At 42.6% G+C, this 25,980-nt stretch overlaps 1 protein-coding gene across 1 annotated transcript; it reads left to right on the top strand.

Annotated features, from left to right (window-relative positions):
* Positions 1-268: 268 nt before the first annotated feature.
* On the top strand, positions 269-7,474 carry LOC139346587 (carbonic anhydrase 1-like). Its single transcript, XM_070985735.1, has 7 exons — positions 269-686; positions 937-1,134; positions 2,857-2,975; positions 3,566-3,658; positions 3,777-3,839; positions 3,928-4,083; positions 5,848-7,474. Exons 1-7 carry the CDS (start codon positions 659-661, stop codon positions 5,965-5,967), a joined length of 777 nt encoding a protein of 258 aa, XP_070841836.1. The 5' UTR covers positions 269-658; the 3' UTR covers positions 5,968-7,474.
* The last annotated feature ends 18,506 nt before the right edge of the window (positions 7,475-25,980 follow it).

Consider the following 25,980-nt stretch of genomic DNA (forward strand, 5'->3'; position numbering starts at 1 on the left):
TCACTGTTGGTGTTAAATTATTAAAATTACAGTCGATGTTCGTTAAAATGGCATGCAAACAACTCCCTGGGTGATCCAACAGGTAGGCCGAGCAGCATTGATATTTTCCAATAACTTTTTCAGAGGTACCTGACGCATTTACGTCGCACTCGGCTTTTACGCGGCAGTGCCATTTCCACAGCGGCTCTTTCTGTGTCACAGCCGAAGCGCACTTTCGTTTTGAAGGTGACACTTTGCCGCATGCTGCCGCGTTATTCCGTTACTTCCTGACAGGACGGGCGACCTGGAGCCGTTAGCTGAAGGGTGACAGGCGCGCTCAGCACGTTGATTATCCAGCTCGTTGATTATCAGCTTGTCAATGAAGACTTTCCCTCTGCAGAGGGAGAGAGAGAGAGAGAGAGAGAGAGAGAGAGAGAGAGAGAGAGAGAGAGAGAGAGAGAGAGAGATCCTCATTGATCCATAGTGTTGCAACGCTGCGACGCATCTAAACTCCTCCCGGTCATCATGTGGCCAACAGCAGCCTGACAGACACGCCGCTCGCAGGGGAGCCTTTATAAGCCGTGCAGCTGTCAGGTGGAGGACACTGACTGCTTTGCGCAGGGGAATCGACACTTTAGGGGATCGCGGCTCTAGATACTCATAAATCCAAACTGAAGCAATGTCTTGGGGATACGGAGCAAACAACGGTGAGGCGCTGCACGAATAATGTAACGGTGCCACGGCTGGGAGGACTGGGAAAGCCAGTCGTACCAGCAGGCAGCGTGCTGAATGAATGGCAGCACGGGTCACTGCCGAGATTTTTTCATTCTGCGCATTTTGTGGCTTTTTTTTACGCGCGTTTGAAGCACATCACCATGCCCGAATGAGCAGTTTGTTTCATGTAAAAACATATTTCAAGATTCTAACAATCACACTGTTATTATTATATCATTTTAGGACCCGACAAATGGGCTGATAACTTCCCTAATGCCAATGGACCCCGCCAGTCACCCATTGACATCGTACCTGGTGGAGCATCATACGACGGGGGGCTGAAGCCGCTCAGCCTGAAGTACGACCCCTCCACCTGCCTTGATATTCTCAACAACGGACATTCCTTCCAAGTGACCTTCCTAGATGACTCCGACAGCTCAAGTTAGTGTACCATTAATACTGTATGAATTCAGCCGCTCAGTGGAGGCGACACGGCTTGATTTCAGCGCTCCACAGTCTGATTAAGAAATGCGCATTTTAATTTTTCGTTTGAACCTGCAGAAAAACAACATTTTCCCCTACATTTGCGATCATTGTTGCAGCTTTTGTGCATGCAATAAGGAGCTATTCGATTATTGGACTCGGGGGTTTGCAAATCAAGCTCCTGGTGATGATTTAAAGGATGCAGTAACCTCCAGAATGACGCATTCAGGTTAATGCATAGCTGCTGTGTGTTAACTCTGCAGCTTAAAGACTGCAGGACTCAAGCATGTTAATATTAGGCTGATATTTATATAGATGCATGAGTCATGCGCCCCACTTGCCCTACAGGCTTTAATTCAGTGACAAAACAGAATAACAGATTTTTTATTTCATCTTGTGAGGTTATTTTGGTGTTTTTACATCCATTATTTAATGGTGATTTTGGTGAATAGGCTGCAGGGGCCCCATTCAAACGCCAAGCACAAAGCACGCAGATACTAATTGAATTGGTAATGTAACCCCCGGTAAACCTTTCCCACGCCTGCTTCCAGTAAGGTCAGAAGCGCAAAAAACAGAGGTTACTGCGCAAACAAAACCTGGCTTGCTCCACAGTGAATGCGCCAAACGTGCGTGGGAACAAGTTAGCATATTTGATTTTTGCCCCCTGGAATATAAAATGAAGATTGCATTGATCTTTGTTGTGTTTAACTGCGTTTCCGTTAGTATAAGAGACAATCACTTGTGCCTCTTTTAGGTTTGAGGATTTGGTTGCCCTGTAGCTGTTCTGATATAGGATGATGAAGAATACCGTTACATAATCAATCACATGGATTATTCCCAGTGGACACACGTCAAGACAAAAAAAGCACTTTTTCCAACAATGTGAGCAAGATGAGTTAGAGCCTCTTAATTCTTCCTCGGTATTTCCCTGCACTTATTTTCCACCCTGCCCTTCTAAATATAGGGCAAAGTGCACGTCATCGTCCATCATGCATCATGTGTGTGCACCGTGGAAACGGTGCACATCACAGCCTCCTCATTTTATTTGCCAATGATCCCTTTAAGTCCCACACGCCCTTAAATTTCTACCAAGACCAGATCTGCATCTTCTTATCATTTTAGGCCGACTTCCGAGAAACAAATATCCTCTTTAGAAAGGGCAGTGTGTGTGTGTGTGTGTGTGTGTGTGTGTGTGTGTGTGTGTGTGTGTGTGTGTGTGTGTGTGTGTGTGTGTGTGTGTGTGTCTGTGTGTGTGTGTGTGTGTGTGTGTCTGTGTCTGTGTCTGTGTCGTAACACAGCACCAGAAATAGAACAATATACAGGATTATCTGCTACTGTTTCAACTACTTGGTATACTGCAAATAGACATTATGTAACATTGGAAGGAGGTTTGATGTTAACAATACCTGGACGTGGTTTTGGACTGCATGCAACCCTCAGTTTGACCAGAGCTGACGCAACAGGAACTGAGTCTGCTTCCATGAAATAGGAAGTCTGCCTCTGTGACATGTGTGTCATCTTGGTCACCTATTTGTTGTGTAAATAACATTTCCTTCCTCGCAGCATCTCCAAAACTCCATTTTCCTCCTTTTATAACAGTGCTGTACATCAAGGCTGCCTGCAGCTGCACCCACGTTCAGTGTGGGATGAACTGATGGGAGTTGTGTGTTTGTTCTGCAGCTCTGACAGACGGACCGATCTCAGGGATCTACAGGCTCAAGCAGTTTCATTTCCACTGGGGGGGCTCTGATGACAAGGGCTCCGAACACACTGTGGCCGGGACCATGTATCCTGCTGAGGTGAGGATGCTCTGAGCCATTAGGATGATCGCAATACTTTGTTTCTGACAGATTTGAGGTGGACATGCAGTGACGAGGAGAAGAGGGCAGATTAGAGGTTTTAATTTGATTTGTATTGCAGGTTGTTAAATTTCTCAAGATCTCTGTTGCTCTGAAGTAAGAAATAATCTCACTGGCTGGGTTAAACCATTGTGGGTGGTAAAAAATGGCTTTCAGGTTAAAGTTAGGCCCAAATGGAGAATTTGTTCCAGATCACTAATTTCCACTCAGAGTTCATTTTTTCTGCACTTTATCGCCTGTTTTTTGCTTAAATTGTAATTCAGCCAACAAAGCTGTTCAACCTCAGAGGTTAGATTAAGTAAAACCTATAAAATTTATGTGTTTTTTCTCCTTAAATACACTTTTATAACACATTATTATTGAAAAGTCTCCAGAATTTAGAGTCAAGTTAGTGTCTCACAGCATTATGTTTGTTTATGTAAATGAGTTGCACCAAAGGTCAAGTGACCAGATCAGAAATGAATGGATTTCTAAAAACGGACCACAGGAATAAGATTACTTTTTGATTAACATGTTTCATTTATTCCCAGCTCCATCTGGTGCACTGGAACACTAAATACACAAGTTTTGGCGAGGCTGCCAACCAGCCTGATGGGCTCGCTGTTGTTGGAGTCTTCCTGCAGGTCAGTGGCGTTCTTCTGCTGTCGTTTACTACAATGCATAGTTTAGATACTGCAGTGGACAACACTGTTTACTGACGATCATATAATTAACCTTCAGCATTGTTTTCTTATTATCCAGATTGGTGCTGCAAATCCCAGTCTCCAGAAGGTTCTGGACATGTTTGATGCCATCAAGACCAAAGTATGCTTCTATAAAACAACAGATTTTCTTTCATTTCATTGCTCATGAACTATGACTCACGTTCTGCTGTTTTCTTTGTTGTTTTCAGGGCAAGCAGACCCCTTTCACCAACTTCGACCCCTCTACCTTGCTCCCCAGCTGTCTTGACTACTGGACGTACGACGGCTCTCTGACCACACCTCCTCTGCTGGAGAGCGTCACCTGGATCGTCTGCAAAGAGCCAATCAGTGTCAGCTCTGAGCAGGTATGGCTGCTCACAGAGCTCATTCAGCTGTGGCAGAAGAATTGGCTGCGTGCCCGAGGTCTAGAATAGCCTGCCCGCTGATCCTCTCTGATGCTACGATGTACATCAAGGGCTTAATTGTTCGGATTAGCTGCGCGGCTGAAACGAGAAGAAGAAGCAGTCTGTAATGGAAGGAGAGCCAATACAGCAGCCTAGTTCACTTTCAAGTGAATGAAAAAAAGATGAGGGATCGAGGGCAGACAAGAGTCGACTTACCACAGTTTTTCTGAGTCAGTATGTGTGGAGTCAACAGGAAATGTTCAGCCCACACATGCAACACATTCTGTAGGTGAGGAGACGCAGCATCAGTGAGTGTGTGACTACATTCATAAACACTGCAGACGTTATACCTGCATTCGCGAAGTGTTTACTCCTAAAATTACACCTAATCCCACCACTGAAATGCACACTGGGCTTCTAACCACCCTTTAATCTAAACTAACAGCCTCTGTAGGTGGTTTTGTCCTTGTGGTTGGAGTCTTTAGGCCATGTGAAAATGAACACTGCCTGGTCAAATGTTTATTTCATGGCGGCAAGTGTGCGTCTCAAGGGTAAACACGTGAGACGTGTGGACATAACCTTTAGACTTAGAGCAGTGCAGGGCTGGCCAAGCAGATAATGACGAAGAAGTCATTTAGGTATGAAAAAATGAAGCAATCAATACATGTCATTAGTTAATGATCTGTTATCAGCTAATTGTAAGAGGATAAACCCACGTGCTGACTTATTTTGTGCCAGTTTGGAGCAGTACCTCACTGTGTACATTATACTTGAGTAGCTGAAGGAGTGTAATATTTATGGACTGATTCATTAGCCAGAGTTAATGACAAATCCCTTAAATGCCTACGTCATTTGAAACCTTCAGCCTCTGACTTGTTTTTCTTGCCCTGCCTGTCTTAAAGAAGTAGCTTGGCTTATTTGTTTTCTTAAGCTTATTTGCTTAATGTTAGCTCTTTTTTTCTTAGTATCACAGTGGAAAGTTACGTTGTTCTTCCAATCACAGCGAACAAACGTTCTCAACGTCAGACTCGAGAAGGTTCGGGTGAGGTGGTCATTAAAGGGTTCGCTGTGACTGGATCACCTCCCAAAAAAAGTGTTGCGTTCATGTAAAGCTAGCGCCAGCAGCCGCTACACAGCATCTTAAACAGCTTCCCTCTCAAGAACCAACGAGATGCAGATTTATTGTTTCCACAATTAGATTTTTGTGCAGATTAAATAAACATTTAATATCTATGCTTCATACTTCTCCTTCACAACATACTTTTTATGTTATCGACGCCACTCTCATGTCTTTATGCTAAATATGACACTACAGCCAGAAGGCAGCTAGCTTAAGTTTAGCATAACAACGAGACACATTAAACAAGCACAATTTGTAGTTTTTACACTTTGGTTGCAGAATGAGACATATCTGGTGAGCTTTAGAGGTGTTGGTAAGTGGATCTTGTTTCCTATGGTCAGAGCAACATGAGCCGTTTCGTCCTGTTTACACTCTTTATGCTAAGCTAAGCTAACCGGCTACAGGCTGAAGCTTCATAATTAGTGTCGCTCTTCTCATCGAATTCAGCCCTTTCTTTTAAGTAAAACATTGCAACTGCTCGACTTATTTCCTCATTACAAGGCTGTGGCTTCGTCAGTGACTCAGACTGGAGACGTGTGTGCTGAGTGACAGTCACAGGAGGTCAGCAGGAATGACTAACGCGACCGTCTTCTCCCTTTTCACAGATGGCCAAATTCCGCGGCCTGCTCTTCTCCTCTGAGGGTGAGGCCGAGTGCTGCATGGTGAACAACTACCGCCCTCCCCAGCCGCTCAAGGGTCGCCCTGTCCGTGCTTCTTTCCAGTAACACCCCTTCCCCCCCTCTTGCCCTTTCTGCCCTGTTGCCCTCTCCCTTCCCCCTCTTTCTAGTCAAACACCCAGAGTTACTTCTTTAGCAGTGAGCCACAAAGCACACATATCTCTCTCCATCCAATATTTTTAAATTAATTCCTGTGGCCCATCGCGGTTTATGCTGAGCAGGATTCGCGTCTCTATCTATGTATTATCTATGTAATATGCCAGCAAAGATGCCCTGTTGTAATTTATCTCATAACACAAACACTTCACGGTGGCTGCAGCACTCAGATTTAGCAACTGGTGCGGATGTTTTCAGAGACGTGACACCGGTGCGTGCAGGTCTTCTTCGTGTCGCCCAACAAACACCACAGGGATGGAAAATGAAGATGAATTATAGTCAAAATGGTGCCGGCGGGGAGCAGAAAGCATGAGCTAGTTGCAGTGGGTAGGGGGAGGATGAAGCTACATCACCATCTGTGAGGAGGGGTACGTGCAGATAAAAAGAAGCACACACAGGACACATACACTCCCGCTGCCAGTCTGTCTGTAATCTCTGACCGACTGCCAGCTTCTGCATCACAGCAGCTTAATGAAACGCCGCAGCCGCCTCCATCACAACCGATTGGCTCAGAAAATCCCCCTCTGGCACATACACACACACAACATCGCACGCACAGTCTCTTGCAGACATGATGCCTACAGGCACTGACCTGCTTATTGATTTAAATTCAGTGTACAGCAACAAAGAGGCATTAGGACAGACTGCTGCTAGCTAGCCTACCGAACATTATGACTACGGCTTACTTCTCTGTTTTTACAGCCTAATCTTTAACAAATCAAGCTCCTTTATTTCTCATTTTACAACACAGGCTTGCACAATGAAAGTTGTACTGTAATGTCCATTGTCATCCCATGTCGTGTTTTTATTATTATGAATTGTCTTTTTTTTTTTTTTTAGCCTGACAGCTTATGCAAAGTCTTAAGTGATCCCTAAATTATGTTTTGTAACCAAAAGGCCATCTATATTTTTAATGTCCTGATAGCAATATAGCAATAGAGAGGAGTGATCCTTCTTTTCAAAATGAAATGTAACGGGTGAAGAAAATCCCCACGTGTCGTTTTGAACCCCAATGTGTCGAGTGCTAAAGCTTTAAACGCACATTCGCCTCGCGGGCGATGCCATAGTGGCTAATGCACAAAGCCAAGGAAGAAAATAACCTGCCAAGGAAGAAAATAACCTGCCAACAGATATGATTATAGTGTCAGCCTGGTGTCAGGCCTTGTGCTGGAGAATAAGTACCAAAAGACTATGAAGACCTGTGGTTTCAGCCCTGTATGCATTTCTAAAACAATAAATAAGATTAAAAAAAGCAATGTATTTCCAGAAAGACTGTAATTAAGGTAAAATGAAAAATGCCTTATGCTGATCATTGTTAGGGACGTCCCCTGAGTATGTGTTGTCACTATTTCGAAGGTGGGCGTTTTACTAGTTGAATAAATATATTTTATGATTAAAAGGTGTCAAGTGTTTTGCTTCTTTTTATACATTTAAGTGATCCCCCGAGGTCCTACACACTGGACCTGTAACATAAATATACTGAATACTTAAGATGTAAATTAACCAAAGCGTGAAAATGACAAGTTGTGGTTTCACTGCTTCCAGTTTCTATGCTAAGCTAGCCTGGCGGTAGGGTTAGGGTTAGACATAAAACATCTGTCATCTCCGCTCAGCCAAGAAAAGAAAGTGAATGAAGTGCATTAAAATATCCAAATACTCCTTTAAGTTATAGCAACAACACAGAGTAAAAATATTCCATGATGAGTAAAAGCACTGCATTAAAACTGCTGTTGGCAAACAAAACACCTTGCCTTATGAATAGCTCTGATTGTTGGGATTTTGAAAGTACTTGTTAAAGTATTCGCCAAGAATGAAATGCTATCTGCTTATAGTCCAAAGTACTGCACCTTCAGCATCAGAGTACAGCTGCTATAGTTACGTAAAACTGAGCTAAGTGGGGGAAAAAATCCTCCAAAAAATCCATAAACTCTTACTCATGATACTTTTAAGTATTCGTGACATGAGCGCTGGGTGATGATCTCCATCACATGTGGGCCAGAGGACGCTGCTAGCCGCTATCATCTCAGTGTCAAGATTTTAATCAACAGTGGCATCTCACCTTCTGTGAAATGTGAGCAACACTTGACTTCTCGCCTCTCTTATAAACCCTCGACACGGCGACGAGACAGATTTTAATCAACAGAGCGTCTCAACCTCTGCGGCTCGAGGGTGGGTGTTACCTGGTTTTCTCAGCTAAACTTGAGGCTGTGTGGAGGACTGTGTGCCTCTTATGTGCAGGAAAAGTTGGTTTGACTGCACGGCGCTCTGAATGCAGCTGGACTTGTCCCCAGTGCATCCTCAGTCCCCAGTGTGTCCCAATGTAGCACGAGTCCCACAGAATATCAATGAAAATAAAAGCTATCGACTCCTGAAATGTCTGACCACCCCAGTCTGAGTCAATAACTAATTGAATGATAAAAAAAACTCTTTATACAAACCAGGATGGAGCGGTTGGTTCACATGGGGACGTTAGTAGTTCGTTTTATAACCAGTCGGCCAAAAAAGGTCAACTGCAGGAGACAGCAGGAGGTGAAACCAGTGATTCCCTCTGTGGTCAGACAAGTAAACCATGTCTAAAAGATGAACTTCGGTCTGTTTTGTCATGTCAGGCTTGTCAGACTTCTGCCTATCAGATGCGCTGTGCAGCCCCTTTCTAAGAAATCCTTGCAACCAAACACTATCTCACCTAACGTTAGCTGGGATTGCTGGAGCGTCAACTTCCCCAAATCTAATAAAAATGAGGCCAGAGATATTAATGTTAACCTAAACTCTGATAACATCCAGGACATAGTGGGCAAATACTACACAGTGGATGTGCTAGCTGCAAATATGGCTTTTTTAACGCTTTTTTTAGCGCCCCACAAACAGCTGCTTGGCCTTGTTTGGCTAGTAGCCAGGTATGCTAGCAATGGCGCCTGTACATTATAGCAGATTAAGAGTGCATTCCAGTCCTAACATTTTTACTCTTGTGTTTCTGCATTTGCAAAGACGAGGACAAGAAGCATCAACCTCCGTACACACCGTTTAAATGAGCAGAAATCCAGTCCTGTGATTGGACAAACAGTCGCTTCTGCACGAGCTAACCAAACTAAAGGTGTGAATGAAACCAAAGACGTCTTTTTATCATCCAGGATTGTTTAAAATAACACTACCAATCTGTGTCCCTCATTGCCATCCCAGTGCAGCTTCCTATTTCCACAGTCTTGTTATCTCACCAGCGCTGCCTTTGTGTTGCATCTTTTTCATCTCACTTGGTGTTGTGACAGCTGGCTCGGAGGAAAGACCCTGCTGGGTACCATCATGTAACACAGATGTGACCACGCTTATTTGCATGTTTTGTCTCCCTGAACGTAAGCTTTAATAAACTGACGAGAATATGACAACACAAGGCGCGGCCGTCATCCGCAGCAACGTTTGTCGAGGTCAGAAACCTCGGGGTCATAACAGATTTGTGTTAGTTACACTGGGATGAGCCCCGTATGAAATGCAGGAGGTGGTGATGGTGCCATCAATAAATGGATTTTATCGAACATGTTAGGTGAGGGCAAACAAATCAAATCTAGTTCCTTATGGTCAGCGCGCAACACATTTGACACACACCATAATCAGCACCGCACAATTTCCCCCCAGGCTTCTGGCCAGTGGTGCAGCGTGTTGCGTAATCAAGCGTAGCAGGCGGGTGACATATATTAAGAAGACAGGAACTACACACACATCCGTGATCTGAGAGAAGAGAGAGCGAGGGGCTCTGAGGAGGCCGTTTGAATGCTCACCACTGCAGTCTGCAGTCAGCAGATCTGACGCTGCACTTCTGCGATTCACAAACAGGATGGAGCCTAACCTCCAGTCAAGGCCAGTTACGTCCATTTCTGCAGAGGAAGGGATGCAGCAACCTACTGTAGAGACGCAGTGTTAGATAATACTCATGGTATACAGTATGCCTATGACTTGTATTTTCAGGAAAGTAAATCAAATGTTTGAGGTTTCAATCATAATCATGATCTTCATCAGTTGTCATGGAGCTGTTTTTTTTCTCACCTGCTCTTTCTGGGCTTAGTAACGAACTTCAAAACTTTTCAAAAACAAACTTTCAAACTCAAGTCCTGAGTGATTTGTGAATTTGTCAGGAAATTGAGGACAGCATGAGTCGGGATGGGGGCATTGTCTCATCTTGATTTGAACAATCCTACCTAGGAATGAATCTAGGAATGAATGAATGAATCTTGCAACAAATCGTCCAGATTAAATGTGTCGCTTGACCATGCCTGACACAGAAGCGTTCAGCAGCATGACATTATTTGTCTGTCTTCCAAAATAAATCACATGACAGCACCAACACCTCTGCCTCATTTATATGTGAACACCTCATCACTACAATCTTAATCTTCAAAGGTCTGCTAGCTTGATGGCATTTTATTGTCTATATTTCTGGGAGGAATGTGTGTTTTTGGAGGTGTATATATTACATATTATATATATATCTATATTGGGTCACGTGCTGTTGATCAGTCATTTCCTACTAATGAGGCCATGTGACAGGACATCTACACCTGCTTAAGGAGGTCTTTGTGTGCTGATGAAGGACACTGTGTCTGAAATGTTTGTGGTGAAGGTAAACTGTGAAGTGCAGCAGGAGCCTTCAATCTGCAGGAGCCACTGTTGGGATTTTTGCTCGTTCTACGTGCTGTTTGCTCCATAACTTGAATACCCTCAGATATGGACGTGAATCCATGTCGTTTCCTGCCATTCACTGCTGCTGTTTCTGAAAACATTTTTAAAATGCAATGTGAATGATATATTCATTTCATATCTGCTCCGGCACCAAACTCCTCTGGCCTCATGTGCAGAATGTAGGAGCCATCAGTTTAAAGATAGCATTCAGGAAGCCCTCCGTTTAGCACTAAGCGTTTCTCAAACTGTGAGCCAGAATGGCCTCACGTAAACATTTTAAAAGCAAATTTCCTCTGTAATTTCCTGCCCTCAGTCTTCATTGCCATTTCACATAAACATCCACTTCAGAAGCATGTTTCACTGACATATCTGGAAGATCTGAGAAGAGGAGTGTGATTCATTTTATTCTCTACTATTGTTTGATTAGGAAATAAATCTTTCAACACACACTGGCCTTTAACCTGGCAACAAGACGTATGACATAGACCTAATTTAAACAAATGTATTACTTCTCATGGCCTAATCCTTTGTATAAAGCACATGCTAGTGTGCACTTGATTTACCAGACGTTCAAGTATTAACAAACATTGGCGCCGTGTGCGACTCTGAAACCTGTGCAGGCAACAAGTCGCTGTGCAAGTCAGAGCTAAAAGGAAATGACCTGGGAATGTGGGAATAGTCTTTTATGTGTATATTCTTGAAACTTGTATATAAATGAATCTAAAATGCATGTTTTTTTCGCTGTGGTTGCAGCCAAGCCACTTTGGGACAACAGGATCTTCGCCTCAAACATCACCAACAGTGTTTATTCAGGGGATGACGCTGCCCTCTCAACAAACAAAGAAAAAATGCAAATATTCACAAAGTGGAACCACTCTATTTAGTTTCTCATGAGGAAAGGCAAATAAACACTCGTCCAAATTAATCATCTCCCACTGCGGCCTCTTTATTTTCTCTTATCTCAATATATTAAAATGTCAAGTGGGTCTACTGCTCTCTTAAATTGACTCCTATGAGTGAAATAACACGATACCTCACAAACGGAGACATTAGAGGGGAAAAGTTTGACACTTTTCATCACGCATAGGTTCGTAGTGAGTAAAAATAGATGCATAAAAAGGTCTGTTCTGCTGCTGCTCCATCAGTATAATTCAGCATTAGTCCACATACAGTAGCTGTAAGTTTAATGAGATCATGAGATAATCCTGTGAACTGCAGGCTCATGCTACTGCTGAGCCAAACTAGCAGTTACACTGAGACATATGGAGCATTCACTGACACACGGTGTTTACTGTCCGTTTGCATATTACTATTTAATCAGCCCTGTTGCTGAGAAATGATGACTGTGCATTCTGTGCGTGAGCCTGCTGCTGTTGTCCATTTTAAACTCATAATCCACAAGATGTTCATTCATTTTGGTGGCATCGTTGGCCACTGCATTTCATCTGCTTAGTCGAACAGCATCCCAAGTGGGCTCACGTTTCCAGCCAATAGTGTTTCAAGTTTGGGCTCAGCGATGGTCCCTTTGCAGAACACGCACGTGCTTCCTCTGAGCACTGCGTGCTCAAACCAGTTTCTGAGCATAACATATTATTCACTGTTGAACATGAAATCTATGAACCTGCAAGATACGCCTGTTTATCACCCTGCACCTTTAGAAATATGCCTTTCGTACTCAGAAATGTTCTATTCAGCCTTACTTTCCACTGAACCCAATTAGCAGCCAGTGAGCGATCACGTCCTGGTGTGTTGGGGCACCTGCATGGATGAAGGTAAGACCTGCAGGAATCAGCATGAACTTTCATCCACTTTACATGACCTTTATTTAACAAGGAAGCCACATCGAGATGAGAGCTATACTATGAAAAACACCATCTTGGTCCATCCACTTATTATACTGTCCCTTCCCAGGCCAGCAAGGACCACAGAGAGGGTCAACCTGTCTCAGTGGACATCAGTGCTAATTGTGCTGGCACTGGTTTCCACTAACATCTTGCTAACAGGCTGAATCTGTGCCAATCGGTGTTGTGACTCAACAGGAATAATGTATTTCTATCTGGAAATCTAAAACTCATAACTTTCTGCTCACCATAAATCAGAAATCTGCATATATCCGTATGCACGTGCTTCTTTGCATGAGGTATAAAGTTTAACAGACTTGATGATCTCAAGACTTCAGCATTTGAAGCGGCAGGATTATCCTGTTTCTGACACAGTAGTGTTTTTTTATTTAATGTCTGACGTTATCAGACTTTCACATTCCCTGTTTTTGGGTTTTCATATTGAGTTGTCATTGTAAAATCATAACCCCTAAATCAGAGAGCCCAGGAGCCGAGCATGGGTGTGAGAGCCTGCAACAGACGCCATGATGACGTAACATTAAGTATCAACCGTGTGCTGCTGGGCGTGAGGTCCCTCATGCTGATATCTCCTCACTAACAAGTCAGTATTTTCTGCAGATAACAGTGCGAAGGGGGGCTGATAGCTGACGGGTGCGTTGCCTTCGGACTCAGGAATAACCTTATCTAGGTCACCTACACAAACCTCACCTCCTCCTCCTCCTGCTGCTCAGCTGGCCTCACTGATAAGAAGAATGAGGCTATTCACTGAGGCTATCAGGCCGGTGGTTTGCTGAGTGACACTGTGCCAAACCTGTACCAGTCCCAGCCTTTTCTTTGTCCGTTTGATTGTTCGTTTCTTGACTCTCTCTCTCTCTCTCTCTCTCTCTCTCTCCCTCTCTCTCTCCCTCTTTTGTCCCTCACTTTTTCTCACACACACAAGGAGACAAACTTTTGGAGGTGGAGAGATGTTTCGCCTCAATGGATTGTAACACTCGGCCATTCACTTTCTCCTTCCTTCCTTCCTTTGTCTCCTTTTTCAGTCACTCAGCTGAAAAAAAAGCCTGTCTTCTCATCGTGTCTTCCACTGTTACCCGCTGATTCCACACTTTAATTGCTCCTGACCACAGTCAAATTAATCCAGCCATGGGCCGGATTTGCGTTCATGCTCTGCCGGTGGCATGCATGGCTAACATTACCAATAGGAGTAGGGTTTCCTGTAGAGCTGCAGGAGACCATGTCTCTCACATTACCACCTGCTAGCTAGTTCTGGCGAAGGTAGGGAAGTGCAGCAACGTGATGACGTTGCACCAACATTTGCTGTTCAGCCATTGGTTTGAAGAAATGCGCTCAATGCAGATGCTTTCACCTCGATGATGTAACAGCTTTGATAATGTTTTATTCGCAGAGGGAGCGGTCAGGGACTCTTCGTGCATAATAGTAATGAAATTTAAGTGGTTGGACCATGACCGCCATAACAATTTAAAGGTGTGTGCGTTTGTTTGCTTTGGATTATGTATTAAGAATCTGATGTTTGGCTTACCTCACTCCACTATCAGGAGATTACTGTATTGTTCTTTTAAGACATTATTTCCCCTGAATTATTTAGCAGCACTTGATTTAAAGATCATGTTAACTCGGGCGTTGGGATGAGAGTGCTTTGTTTATTTTGCTTGTAGTTTTCTTAAAATGGCAAAAAAAAAAAAAAAAAAACATCTGAAAGCAAACAACATTAGCATAGCAACATAACACAAGCAAAAGAATGTGGATGATTAGTACTGATCCGAGTTTTATCAAAAACTTGATATCTTAAAGGAGCAGTGTGCAGGATTTAGGGGGATCTGTTGGCAAAAATGGAATATAATATGCATAAAATATCAAAATATGAATTGTGTTTTTGTTACCTTAGGCTGAGCTCTTTACATCTACAGAGGGAGCAGATCCTTGTCTGCAGAGTCTGCCATGTTGCACCAGCATGTTTCTACAGTAGCCCAGAATGGACACACCAACCACTGACTCTTTTGTTTTGCAAAGTTTTGCAGCCACTGTAGGTTCTCCTGCATGTGTGAAAGAGAAGCAATGAGGCGATGGGTGTGTTTGCAACTTCCTGCATATGTACATGGTGAATACATAGCTGCTTACATATGGTCATCATGTATGTAAATACTGTTTGTACGCAGTGCTCACAAAGATAAGTCAAAGAAAGTCACTACAGAGAAACAGATGAAGTCAAATTTAATCTTCACAAAAAATGAAGACGGCAAAATGTTGTGAAACCATTGAAATCGCAGTGGTGATGTGTTACGTAAGACGTGTGAATAGTAAAATACTGAGTTGATTCACAAATGGCACAGGAGACAGATCTCCTCTGTTCATCTGTTACCTGACAGTGTCCCCAATGAAAATACCACATATTTCTACAAACACAGCAGACCTGTTTTGTGGTGAAACAGTGCACATTGTTCCTCTCGGAAATACACAAAAATAAAGACAATGTAAGAAAGCAGGGAAAAAATCAAAGGCACACCTGTCAGCGCGCCACCACTTCAACAAAACATCACAACAGCTGTCGATATGTCTACAGAGTCCCTTCCATTTCAAAGGAACTCTTGTCTGGCGCCATGTAAGTAGGAGAGGAAATTCCTTCCATGTAAAAAGCAATGTAGAGAAAGATCACGCCTTTGATACAACAACGTAGCCTAAATAGCTTCAGCAAGGGCCTCTAAAGGCGAGGAAATGTGTGCTGCAACGCGGGGCGAGGAGGTGGTAAAGTGCCACAGCAGTGGCCCTCATCGGCCTTCAAACAGGCTGGAGATGGCGGAGATTCTGGGGGTCCCATGACAGGTGATAGACATCACACACGAAACACATGTAGTATTAGCAGTCAAATCCAGCCATGGCTAATGACGTGCCTGGTGAGCTATCACAGCACTGTGGCTCAAACAGGCATTTCAACACTGCCTTGTAAAAGCTGAGTTCACAATTTGCTTTACCGGATACGTTCAGGAGGAAAATTACTGAAATTAGTGCCAGGGTTAAGTTCACTGCCAAGATCAGACATCCTTGTACGGTACAGAAGTCGCAGAGATAAGATTATGGTTGGATGATTGGGTGGATAAAGTGCAGGACTTTGTAATCTGCCTTGGAAGCTGGTTTGAGGCTATGACCTCTCATGGTTAAATTCAGGCAAAGATTGTGATTCCCATTTTACGCTTCAAGAACATGATCTCTCCACATAAGTGCTCTGAGCTGCCAAAACAAAACATGAAACCGTAATCATGCTTTGGTTTTCTATATAGAAAGCCAATGAAAAGCATTGATATGGAATGCTTTGCAGATCAATATGAACATTTTGTATGTGAAGGGTTTGTGGATACCTTCAATCTAAAAATGTCGATGAATAAGAAAATCTGAGATCCGTCACATTTTCTACTAAGCATATTTTTAATGCAGCTTAATAGTAAATAAGAGTAATTTTAGCGGACAGGGTCGGTCCATTTGTATGTTTGGGCATTATGCTATTTTTACTCTGTCAGCCTTGATATAAGCATTATTTAGACTGCCAACCAGGCAAAATGGGCCCCTATGGGATCATTGCAGGGTTTTTTGGTACTTTGATTAATTGCAGTTTTCTTGTTAATATCCACCACTGAAGCACAATTTCCACATATTTTTATTGTTAAATATGTTACACAAGTAAAATATGGTAAATCTGCCATGTGTTGCTTGCCTGATGACAAATAGATGATACAGCACATATAAAATGCAGCAACTGGGAGCACCAACCCTTTTATTCTGTGGCAGAAAGTGAGGAGGCCATAGCCCAGCACAGACTGAGCGCCATATACAATTACACACGTTTTATTAACATAAGAAGAGGCGAAGTTGCTGCTCTCACTCTGTGCACTCTGCTGCCAGGGGAAGTGACAAAATGAAATTTAAATGGAAGTAAATGAAGAGTACAAAATATAAAGCTGTAAGATCAAGAAAACCAAAGTTTTCAGATGATCTGTGAAAATGAGCCCTGAATTGGCATCATTGAGAAAAGGGAACAGGTGATCAGATACTTATTTCTATGTTACCCAAAAACATCTGGGTAAGTAACATCTTTAGACCCTTCTTCTACCACCTCTGTTTATCTCTTGCACTGGCACCATGTGAATATTCACACAAACTGAAACCTTTGAGGAAGTTGGGTATTTGTTCTCAGCCATGTGGTAACAGCGGGTTTCACATTTTATGTGCCATCAGCCCCGATAAGGTTTTGGTTTAATGCCCTGAAACTGACGTTCGCTGTCATTCCCACGGATTATGAGGAAGACAGAGGGGACCGAGGGAACACAACATGTGAAACGTTGCTTGAATTCTTGCGTAACGGCCGAGTGTTCGCCCACAGAATGAGAGAATGCAGCACGTCTGTTGTCATCAAACTGAAAGGAACTGAAAAGAATAAGAATAGCTGTGTGAATGTCATGTTGACTGATGTGTTTTGATTTGTGGACGACAAGAACAAAAAGGAACGAAAGCTGAAATATGTGCACATGAAGTAAAATTGGCATGAAGTTGTCTAAATAGCCAATAAATATAATTGATCAAATATGCTCATAAATCAGAGAGCATCACTGACAGCTGCACTCTATTTGCTTCACACCTTATAATAAATCATAAAAAGGCCATACGTGTGTACTGATGCTGTTGGTGTATGTAGTTATTCTGAACATAAACCACTGCCAGCTCCCTGTTTCTGTGTAGTTATATAATGGTTAATGGTTTACCGCAGCTGTCCTTGTTCAGGCCACACAAAGAAAGTGAATGTAAAAGCGACATTGGTGGAAGCCTGAGCTCTGCTCAAACTTTGAATTTAATAATTTTAAATGAGCAATTTTGTATATCAAAGCTAAAGCTAAACTAAAACAATAAAAAAAAAACCTGCATCAGATACGATGCCTCATAGGGTGTGGTTGTCTTTTGTCTGCTCCAGACTTCTGGCACCATATCTTGGTTCTCTGATAACATACAGTTTCCCTGATAACATACAGTATGTTCTTTTTGAGGAGAGAGGGAAGCGACCATTCGAATCTACAGCAACCTACAGATGACCTGTTCAAAATGGTGAAAAAAGTATTAAATGTGCTTGATTTTACTTTGTTTGACATCTAAATGATTTATTACCGCTAATACGTCTGATTTTTCAATTGTTTTCCCATCCTGACCCATGTAAAATAACATGCACATAAGGAACAGATGAAAGAACAATCTTAACACAACCATGTAGCTTTCCAATGCATCTTCTGCCTCAGTCTCAACTTTAGCCAGACATGAGCAAAAAGTCTTTAAAGTGCCCAAAAAATGGACATTTGAACATCTATGATTCGATGAGCACTAGCCAAACTTCACTTGCTGAGGAGGATCTCACGTTATGATTGAAAGCTCCAACACAGCTGCTGAATGGTGTGAGTGTGTCCATGGTCGAGAGCGAACACTTCTTTTATCATATACTAGACAACATTTTCAGCACAACTGTACTTCAGTGATGTTTGCATTTGTTTACATATGTGTGAGCCAAGTCTGTCTTCAATGTCAGTATTTACATTCAGCACAGTTAATGCAAACATTTTCACTCTGCTTTGCTCAAAACATTGCTTCCCATTGGCTCTAAGACAGCATTTGGAGTGCATGCACTCAGCACAAGAGATACTGCAGCATGTCTGTGCAGTCTAGCAAAAACTGAACGCAACTGAAGTGTCATCTACCACGGCGGCTCGCCCCCCGGCCCAGAGGCTGTACAAGAGAACACGAAACGACAGCTTCATTGTAAATGTGACAAACAGACATGAGGAGGACCTCGGGGGTCAAGGCCGCAAATCTGTGGGATGTTGAAGCAAGCATGTTTGTGTGGATGTGTGTGTGGACAGTAGGAGGAAAAAGAGGCAGAAGAAGAAAGATAGATAAACAAAGAGTACTCACAAAGTATGCATGGACACCTTCCAGTGCGAGTATTGTTGACCACAGCTGTTTCACCAGATGGACATCAGCTCTCTCGCCGTCCTGAGCAGGTGTATTGTTAAATTTATTCTCAGAGATTCTGCAGCGCAGGTTGATGCAGCGCCTTACTGCTGACACCACGGCAAGCATATCTGCCATCGGTTGGGATGCTGTGTAAAACAGAAATAAAACAGAATGTGATAACTTGCTTTTGTAAATATCTGCTTATTCTGAATGTGATGGAACAATGCATTTCAAACATGTTTGGACAGGAGCAACTACAAACTGGGAAAGTTGTGGAACGCTCCAAAAACACCTGTTTTGATCATTCCACAGGTAATCAGGTTGATTGGTAACAGGTGAGAGTATCATGATTGGGTATGAAAGGGGCATCCTGGAAAGGCTCAGTCGTTCACAAGCGAAGATGGAGCGAGGTTCACCACTTTGTGAACACATGATTGGATGAAGGAAATTACTACATGGGCTCAGGAACACTTCCAAAAACTGTTGTTGGTAAACTTTTTTTATTTGCAGATGACTGCATTCTGTTTCTACTTACATGGCGTGTCAAATTTTTTGGAATCAGGGTTGTGTGTCAGGCAGCAATTTCCTCCCATTCCGGTATCTGTGTTATTCTTTTATTATCAACAACAACTTCCGAGCTAGCAACCTACACACTGAAAATGGCAACCCTAACCCTAACCTGGTCACTAATGGTATGAAAGTTAACTTTTCTGAAACTGGTGTTGGAGGTCTGCGTTGTACTACTGGACTATTGCTTGCTGAGGGACAAAGTTGTACTATGAGACAGGACAGGCTGTGGCTCATTAGCATGCTAGCTTCACGGAGCCATCAGAACTGTTACTTCTTCACATTCTGTTGATAATGTTTGTTCTGGCATCATCTCACACATTGTACCTTTAATGCCAGGGTTCTCCTGCTAACATGCAAACGTTCCTCCATCACTGCATCCTGTGCTTTGGCTGTCTAAAACGATTAAGGCTGGTTCAAAGAGTTCTTTTCACAGACCTTTCTTCAGTGCCAACACAGCACTGTGGAGATAGGTCTGACTGTGTGAGACTACAGTGCTGTAGAAGGTAATTCAGCACTTGTAGATCATGCTAGCCAAAGAACACGAAACAACAGAACATGAACAGGAAACTATACACAACTACAGCTCAGTTGGCAAATGAATGTTAATTGTTTCTGGGGCATTTTTAAGATCTTTGGCTACAGCCATATTATCAGTTAGTTTGGCCTCCAAATCCAATTGCAATGTGCAAATGCAATTAAACATCTAATGAGATGTAAAATGAAAATATTTGATGTGCACCAAAAGCTGCAGCAAAGACTGCCGGGTCATGTAAACATGAATGTTAAAAGGGCATGTTTCAAGATATTCTGCCATTTGTTTTATGAGGAAGGAAATGCATTCAGCAGTTTGTCAAGCATCAAGGATACATGAGAGACACTGACTGTGAATGTCAAACTTCAACTGGTCCAGTGTCTTTTCAGGCTTGACAACATAACAAATGAGTTAGATTCCAGGAAGTGTTCATTTTAGATTTAAGTTTCTTCATTTGCAAATTGCTCTTTGCCATCACATGGTCGATTATCTGCAGTCAGGATTTCATTCTCACTTCACAAATTTAATGAGCCTGCCCTCATAAGGTCACTACCTTGCACCATGAAGAAAACTAACTGGGGAAAAAAGGAAAGAAGAGATGCTTAAAATGGGTTCATCAAACATTATGTAACAGCAGAACAGCAGAACTGTGTGTTTCCTCTCTGCTGCTTTGATGAGCTGTTCTGATCTCTTTGCAGATAATGATGATTGCAGTTAATTATCGTGCTGTAATACACAGAGGCATCGGGATGCTGGTTGGGCTGGGTGTTGTTTTCTATCGCTGCCGCCTCATGTGAGATGCTGTTCCTAAATCTGCAGCATAAGCCTGCTGACCTGAATTCAACATTTGGATGCTCATTCTTAACATTTCTGACACGCAGGCACACACACTGCTCGCAGCAACAAAAGCTCATTCTTCAGCTGAAAATAGTGCTTGGTTTTATGAGCCATGTTTGTAGGATGTATTTAACTTTCACACCAGTGCGTTCATATGAAGCAGACTTATTTTGACATTTCTCTGACCTGCACATGTGATGTCTTATCTATCCAGCTTGAAAACCAGATAGTGACTGTGTCAGTGTTGGCAAAGCAAACACAAATGCTTCTGTAATTTGAAGTAAAAACAGACAAGAGTAATGGACTAGCTGATTGTCATCACATTTCCTCCCCAGCGAGGTCCAGGGCGAGCATGAGGGGCCGTCCACCGGCATACTTATGCAACCAGACGCGATCTGTCTGCCACCAACACATCAACGCAGACTCATGTACAAATACCAAGAGCAATGAGGGAACAGGTTTGTCCAAAAAAAGGTGTTCGTGGATGATGATCACATGTTTATGCATCTGTTTGTACATCACACATGAGGAGGCTTTCAGAGTTTATTCAGTGGGTTGATGGGATGCAGAGACATGTGTGTGAATACATATACAAAATAAAAGAAAAACAGCTTTTAAATCTGAATGAGCTGATAAAGCTGAAAAGTGATCTTTGTTTGGGATTAAGGCCTTTGTTTTTGCCACAAGAGATAAAAAGGTCAGTTATTGTTTGGGACCTTCAGCATTTTTATTTTATCAGCCTTTTATCAATCTCCTAAATTCTTACATATTTTAATCCAAGGTTTGTTTTTCTATGTTACAATTTAAAATGAGGGTGAGTGCAGTCAAGCGTTGCTACAGCACGTCAATAAAGGTGCATAAACATAATGAGCACGCAGTAAATAAGGGAAAACTTGTTCTTTCCCCCGACGAGCTGAATGGTTGTTTAAGACGCTAATATTTTGAGTCACAGCAAAACTCTGTTTTCAGGTTCACAGGGATTACATCAGCCTACTTCCTTCTTCTATTCAAGCCACCAGTGTTTTCCTTAAGATGATTATAAATGAACAAAGGTCTGCATTTATCAATAATTGAGACAGCTTTATTTGTGTTAATTCTGGGGTGGTTTGCACCTGAGGCTTAGTTATGGCTCTCGGTCATTTCACCTGATCCCATACAGCACTGCTGAATATTTCTTTAAGAAACAATGAAAACTATTGAAAAAAAAAAAACTTGCTGAGTCTCATTCTCAGTTATGTGTCAAGGTCGTTCTTGAGATCCGTCCTTAGAAAGCAGATCTCATTATCTTAATATAGCACACAACAGCTTTAATCCAAAGCCTCGCTGCAGACGCACAGTCGCTGGCTGCAACTCTGTGAGGCTGCATGCTCACTGACCGCTCACTGAAATGTCCGAGGCAGACAGGTTTAATAAGATTTCAATTTCCACCTCAGATTTTAATCCTGATGCTGTTGGTCAAACAGGACTTTGGATTGTATGAAGTCTCCCAAAGGCCAAGCCTCTCAGCGGGCATATCAGACTGAAACATGACCTGATCAGGTGAGAAAACATGACATAAAAGTCACATCACCCCCAGAATTTTGTGGTGTTGCTGCATCATCCAGGACTGAAATCTTTGAGACTGCGTGTTTTCTAGTTGCACAAAGAGGATTAGCATATTAAAGCACTGCAAGGTTCAGCAAGTGCAACAATCAGCCATGACTTTATACATGTACAACAGTTGAGATGGACTGCTGCCAGCAGGATTTACCAAGGATCGCCACTGCCCTTCACTTTTGCCATGTCACGCTACTGCTAATAGTAGGACACAGCAGCTATTACAACTGTACTACGCCCAAGTGAGCAACTCACAGTGGGGTTAATCAGGGACAGTAGGCTACAAAGCCTTTTGAAGATAACAAACAATGAAACATAATTGATCTGTGTCAGGAAACGAGGTCTTTGCAGCAGTAAAAGTTCACTCTGCTATGAGGAAACTAAAGCACGCAAAGGGCATACAAAAGTCAATAAAGAGAGAAGAAAAAAGGCTAAAACTAAGATCTTTTGTTTGGGAGTTATGAATTGAGGAAAAAGAGACGTATGAATGTCTTTATATTGTCACTTGAATTACATTTGCTTGATTACTCAGTAAAGATGGATTAACTTTATGAACATGAGTCAAAGTTTAAAATGACAGTCCACTAAAAATCCATTCTTTAAGAACAATAAAATTGAAATAAATCTTGCTTTTGCAACCTCTACCCACTTTCAAATAAATCCTTCTGGGAACAAATCACGTGCTATCATGAATTTATATGATTTGCATGCTTTAAGAGCATCGTACCAGCGCCATCACGGGGGCTGGTTATGTAAGTGTTGCCCATTTTAACATGGGGATTGGATCCAGCCGAATGGATAATCCATCACTTCATATTATGAACAATGTAACAGGGTTTCCAGGAATCTGATGGCCTGCAGTTATCAGTGTTCTCCCCTATTGTTCATCTCTCCAAGCCATTGTTCATCAGCAGTCCTTTAAAAATTCATGAACCATATGGTCACCGCTCGGTTCCTTTCGATGCTCTGCATGCCCCGCTATCACATCAAACCCACTTTTAGACGTTAATATAGAAAATAATGGTATATTAATGCAATAAATCCCAAATTAGCACATTTTTGGAGATGAAGTACAGGGAATTGTTTTGTGAAAATGACAATGCAGTCACGAAGACACCTTTGGGTCTGATAACAGAAAGAGGCTTTTTGTTGCGAAGTAACTATGAATTTAATATTTTCATTTCTAACAGATGGTCCTTTTGACCGACGCGAGGTCTCCCTCCTCACCTGAGGAAGACCATCTGTTAAAAATATCAGCCATGTCCACACAAAATAAAATAAGCTTGGAAATGAGCAAGACAGCGCTCCTCTCTTCTATCTAGCCCTCTAAGAAAGACAGTACAGAGACATACTCTGTGGCTCTTGGCTCCTACAGGACTAAGAACACCAGTAAAGCAAAGGGAGATGGACAGCTGGGAGCCAGAAATAACGGGTGTGGGGGATTCAGCATACACACTGCACTTGCCAAGTCTCTCATCCAACAACACTGTTGTACGCCCTCTAACTGTGAGGCACAGAAACAAGGCCAGCTCCCTATTGTGCGGGAGCCTGAGTGACTGATCGCACACAGGATGCACACAGTTCCCTCTCTTCCATTCAGTTTGCAGTGTAAGATGTGAATATGGCAAGCAGCAGTCTGAAGCCTCGTCTATGCATTTTGTGGACTGGAATAGAGATTTCAGCATCTTTTCCTTTTAGCTTTTCATCATCACCTCATTCATCACCTGTTGGATGAAGCACTTAGCATGTTAGCATTCTTCCCAGCACACAATGGTTGATAGTTTAAACTGTGAAAACAGAGAAAACATACATGATGTATGCTTGCCTGTGCATGTCAAATACAGTGATGTGGTGTCTTCTCACAACAATGATGCTAACCAAGATGAAGGTGATGTCAGTCCTTAGTGTTTTATGTTCATTGAGCTTGTTTTAATCAGGTTTTACATGTTCACATTTAGGAGATGAATTAACTGATTGTTCAAGTTTAAGCAGGGAAACAGGGTTTTAAGTTGAACTGGCTTGATGTTACAGAGCAGGCAGACAGCAAAACAACAACAAACCAGTGAAAAAACAGGCTGAATTGGCTTTATTTCATAATCATTTTCTGCTACATAGCAGCTTTAGAAAGCTTAAAAGTAGACTAATTTTACGGTGTTTGCTCAGCACAAATGAGAAACACAGAAAACATGTCTGTTGTTGCAAAATGCCTGGAAAAAGAAAATAGTGAGGCGAGAGAAAAGCCCTCCGCCATCAGGGCCGGCTTGTTGCTGGTGAAGGTCAGCGGACCTCTGAGTGTTTATACAAAAGCTTTCCTGGTGATGGCTTGTGTTCAGCATCTGCTGAGACCTGAAATTCCCTCAGGGACACTCACTGAAAAGGACATGAATGGAATATCAATAGTCCACGGCTTGACCGTTTGTTTTTTTTTTCTTCTTCTTTTCTGCCAGACTCAAAAGGAACGCCAAGGATCACAGCTTAAATCCTGTCCGTTGCTCGCTCATTGAGATGCATATGAACCCTTCCAGTTCCCCTCTGGAGCCTCGTGCTCCGGCTCGCTTTTCTTTTGAAAGTCCGGTTCTCTGTCCCTCCGGCTCTGCGCCTCATTTTCCGTGAGTGTGTCCCGTGAATAGCAAAGAGCTCCCTGAGCTCCTTTTGCGGCTGACCACGTCTGCCTTTTGACAACGACAAAACTTTGCAGAGGAGACGTGCTTCGCATGGCAACACTGAGGCACATAATGCATTTGAGTCTATTCATAGAAGTAATTCTTCATCATCTGTATGTAGGTCGTTGAATGTTTATGAGATGTTGATGACTGCAGAGCAGCTGAGAGGATGTACAGCACTGTACTGTATGTGTAAGTGATCATTTATTCCCTCTTTACAAGCTGCAACAGTTGTGCATACTCTGGGATACAGTATGGTGCAGTGTTAACATAACAGCTACCACTGGATTCACTGCAGTGGACAAATATGGCAGAAGTCCAGGTTTTTGAAAGCGAGGCTGCAGAAAGAAAAAGAACAGTGCTGCATTCAGCCTGTGTTTCAAGGTCCCTGCATATCTCTGGTGAAGCTTATTATCAAAAGTCACAGATGCATGAAGAAAAAACAGATATTCACTAACACTGTCATGTTGTTTTAAAGCAAATTAAATATATAAATGGCACAGCAACTCGGTGACCCTGCAGTGTAGTTTCATGGCTCTGTTCAGTCTGTGAGCGCCCTTTAATCCATTTGATCAGTGCCTGAAATCTAGTTTAAATAAAAATTGGGATTATGTGAAGTCTTACATAATGATAATCCCTGTGGGGAAAACAGATTCAGTGCAATCTGCGTCCTGGCGGAGTTCAGTGGAATTTCATTTACTGGCAGTGGGAGTCTCACGACGTGCCGAACTGGCTAAGAAAGGTTTTTAAGGAGCACATGCGTCCGCCATTATCATTCATGCAATTAACCAGCTGTCAGCGAATATGCACTGACCAGATGTTTAAAGGCTCTAACTTCATTATTTCCTTGACATTTCCTCAAGTATACACAAGAGAGAGCAAAAGAAAACAAAACTCTCAACTTAAACATTCACCAGATCATTCTTATTGTTCTTCCTGAGATGAGGGAGGCCCACTGGAGGCGTTCAGAACGAATACGTGGCAAAATCGACTCCTGAATGAACGGAGCTATTAAAAAACACAGATTTGTACTTTATCATCGTGTAACCGGCTCAGATTACATAAAACAGTGTCCCCAATCCAGTTGCTCCTAATGTATCATCTGGACTCAGTTTGTGTATTTTTGGACCCCGTCTGTCTGAGAACAGGACAGAGGAGGTCAGAGTCGTTTGCTGTCGTATGAGGCAGC

This window comes from Chaetodon trifascialis, chromosome 18, assembly GCF_039877785.1.
Source record: "Chaetodon trifascialis isolate fChaTrf1 chromosome 18, fChaTrf1.hap1, whole genome shotgun sequence".
Lineage (NCBI taxonomy): Eukaryota > Metazoa > Chordata > Actinopteri > Chaetodontiformes > Chaetodontidae > Chaetodon > Chaetodon trifascialis.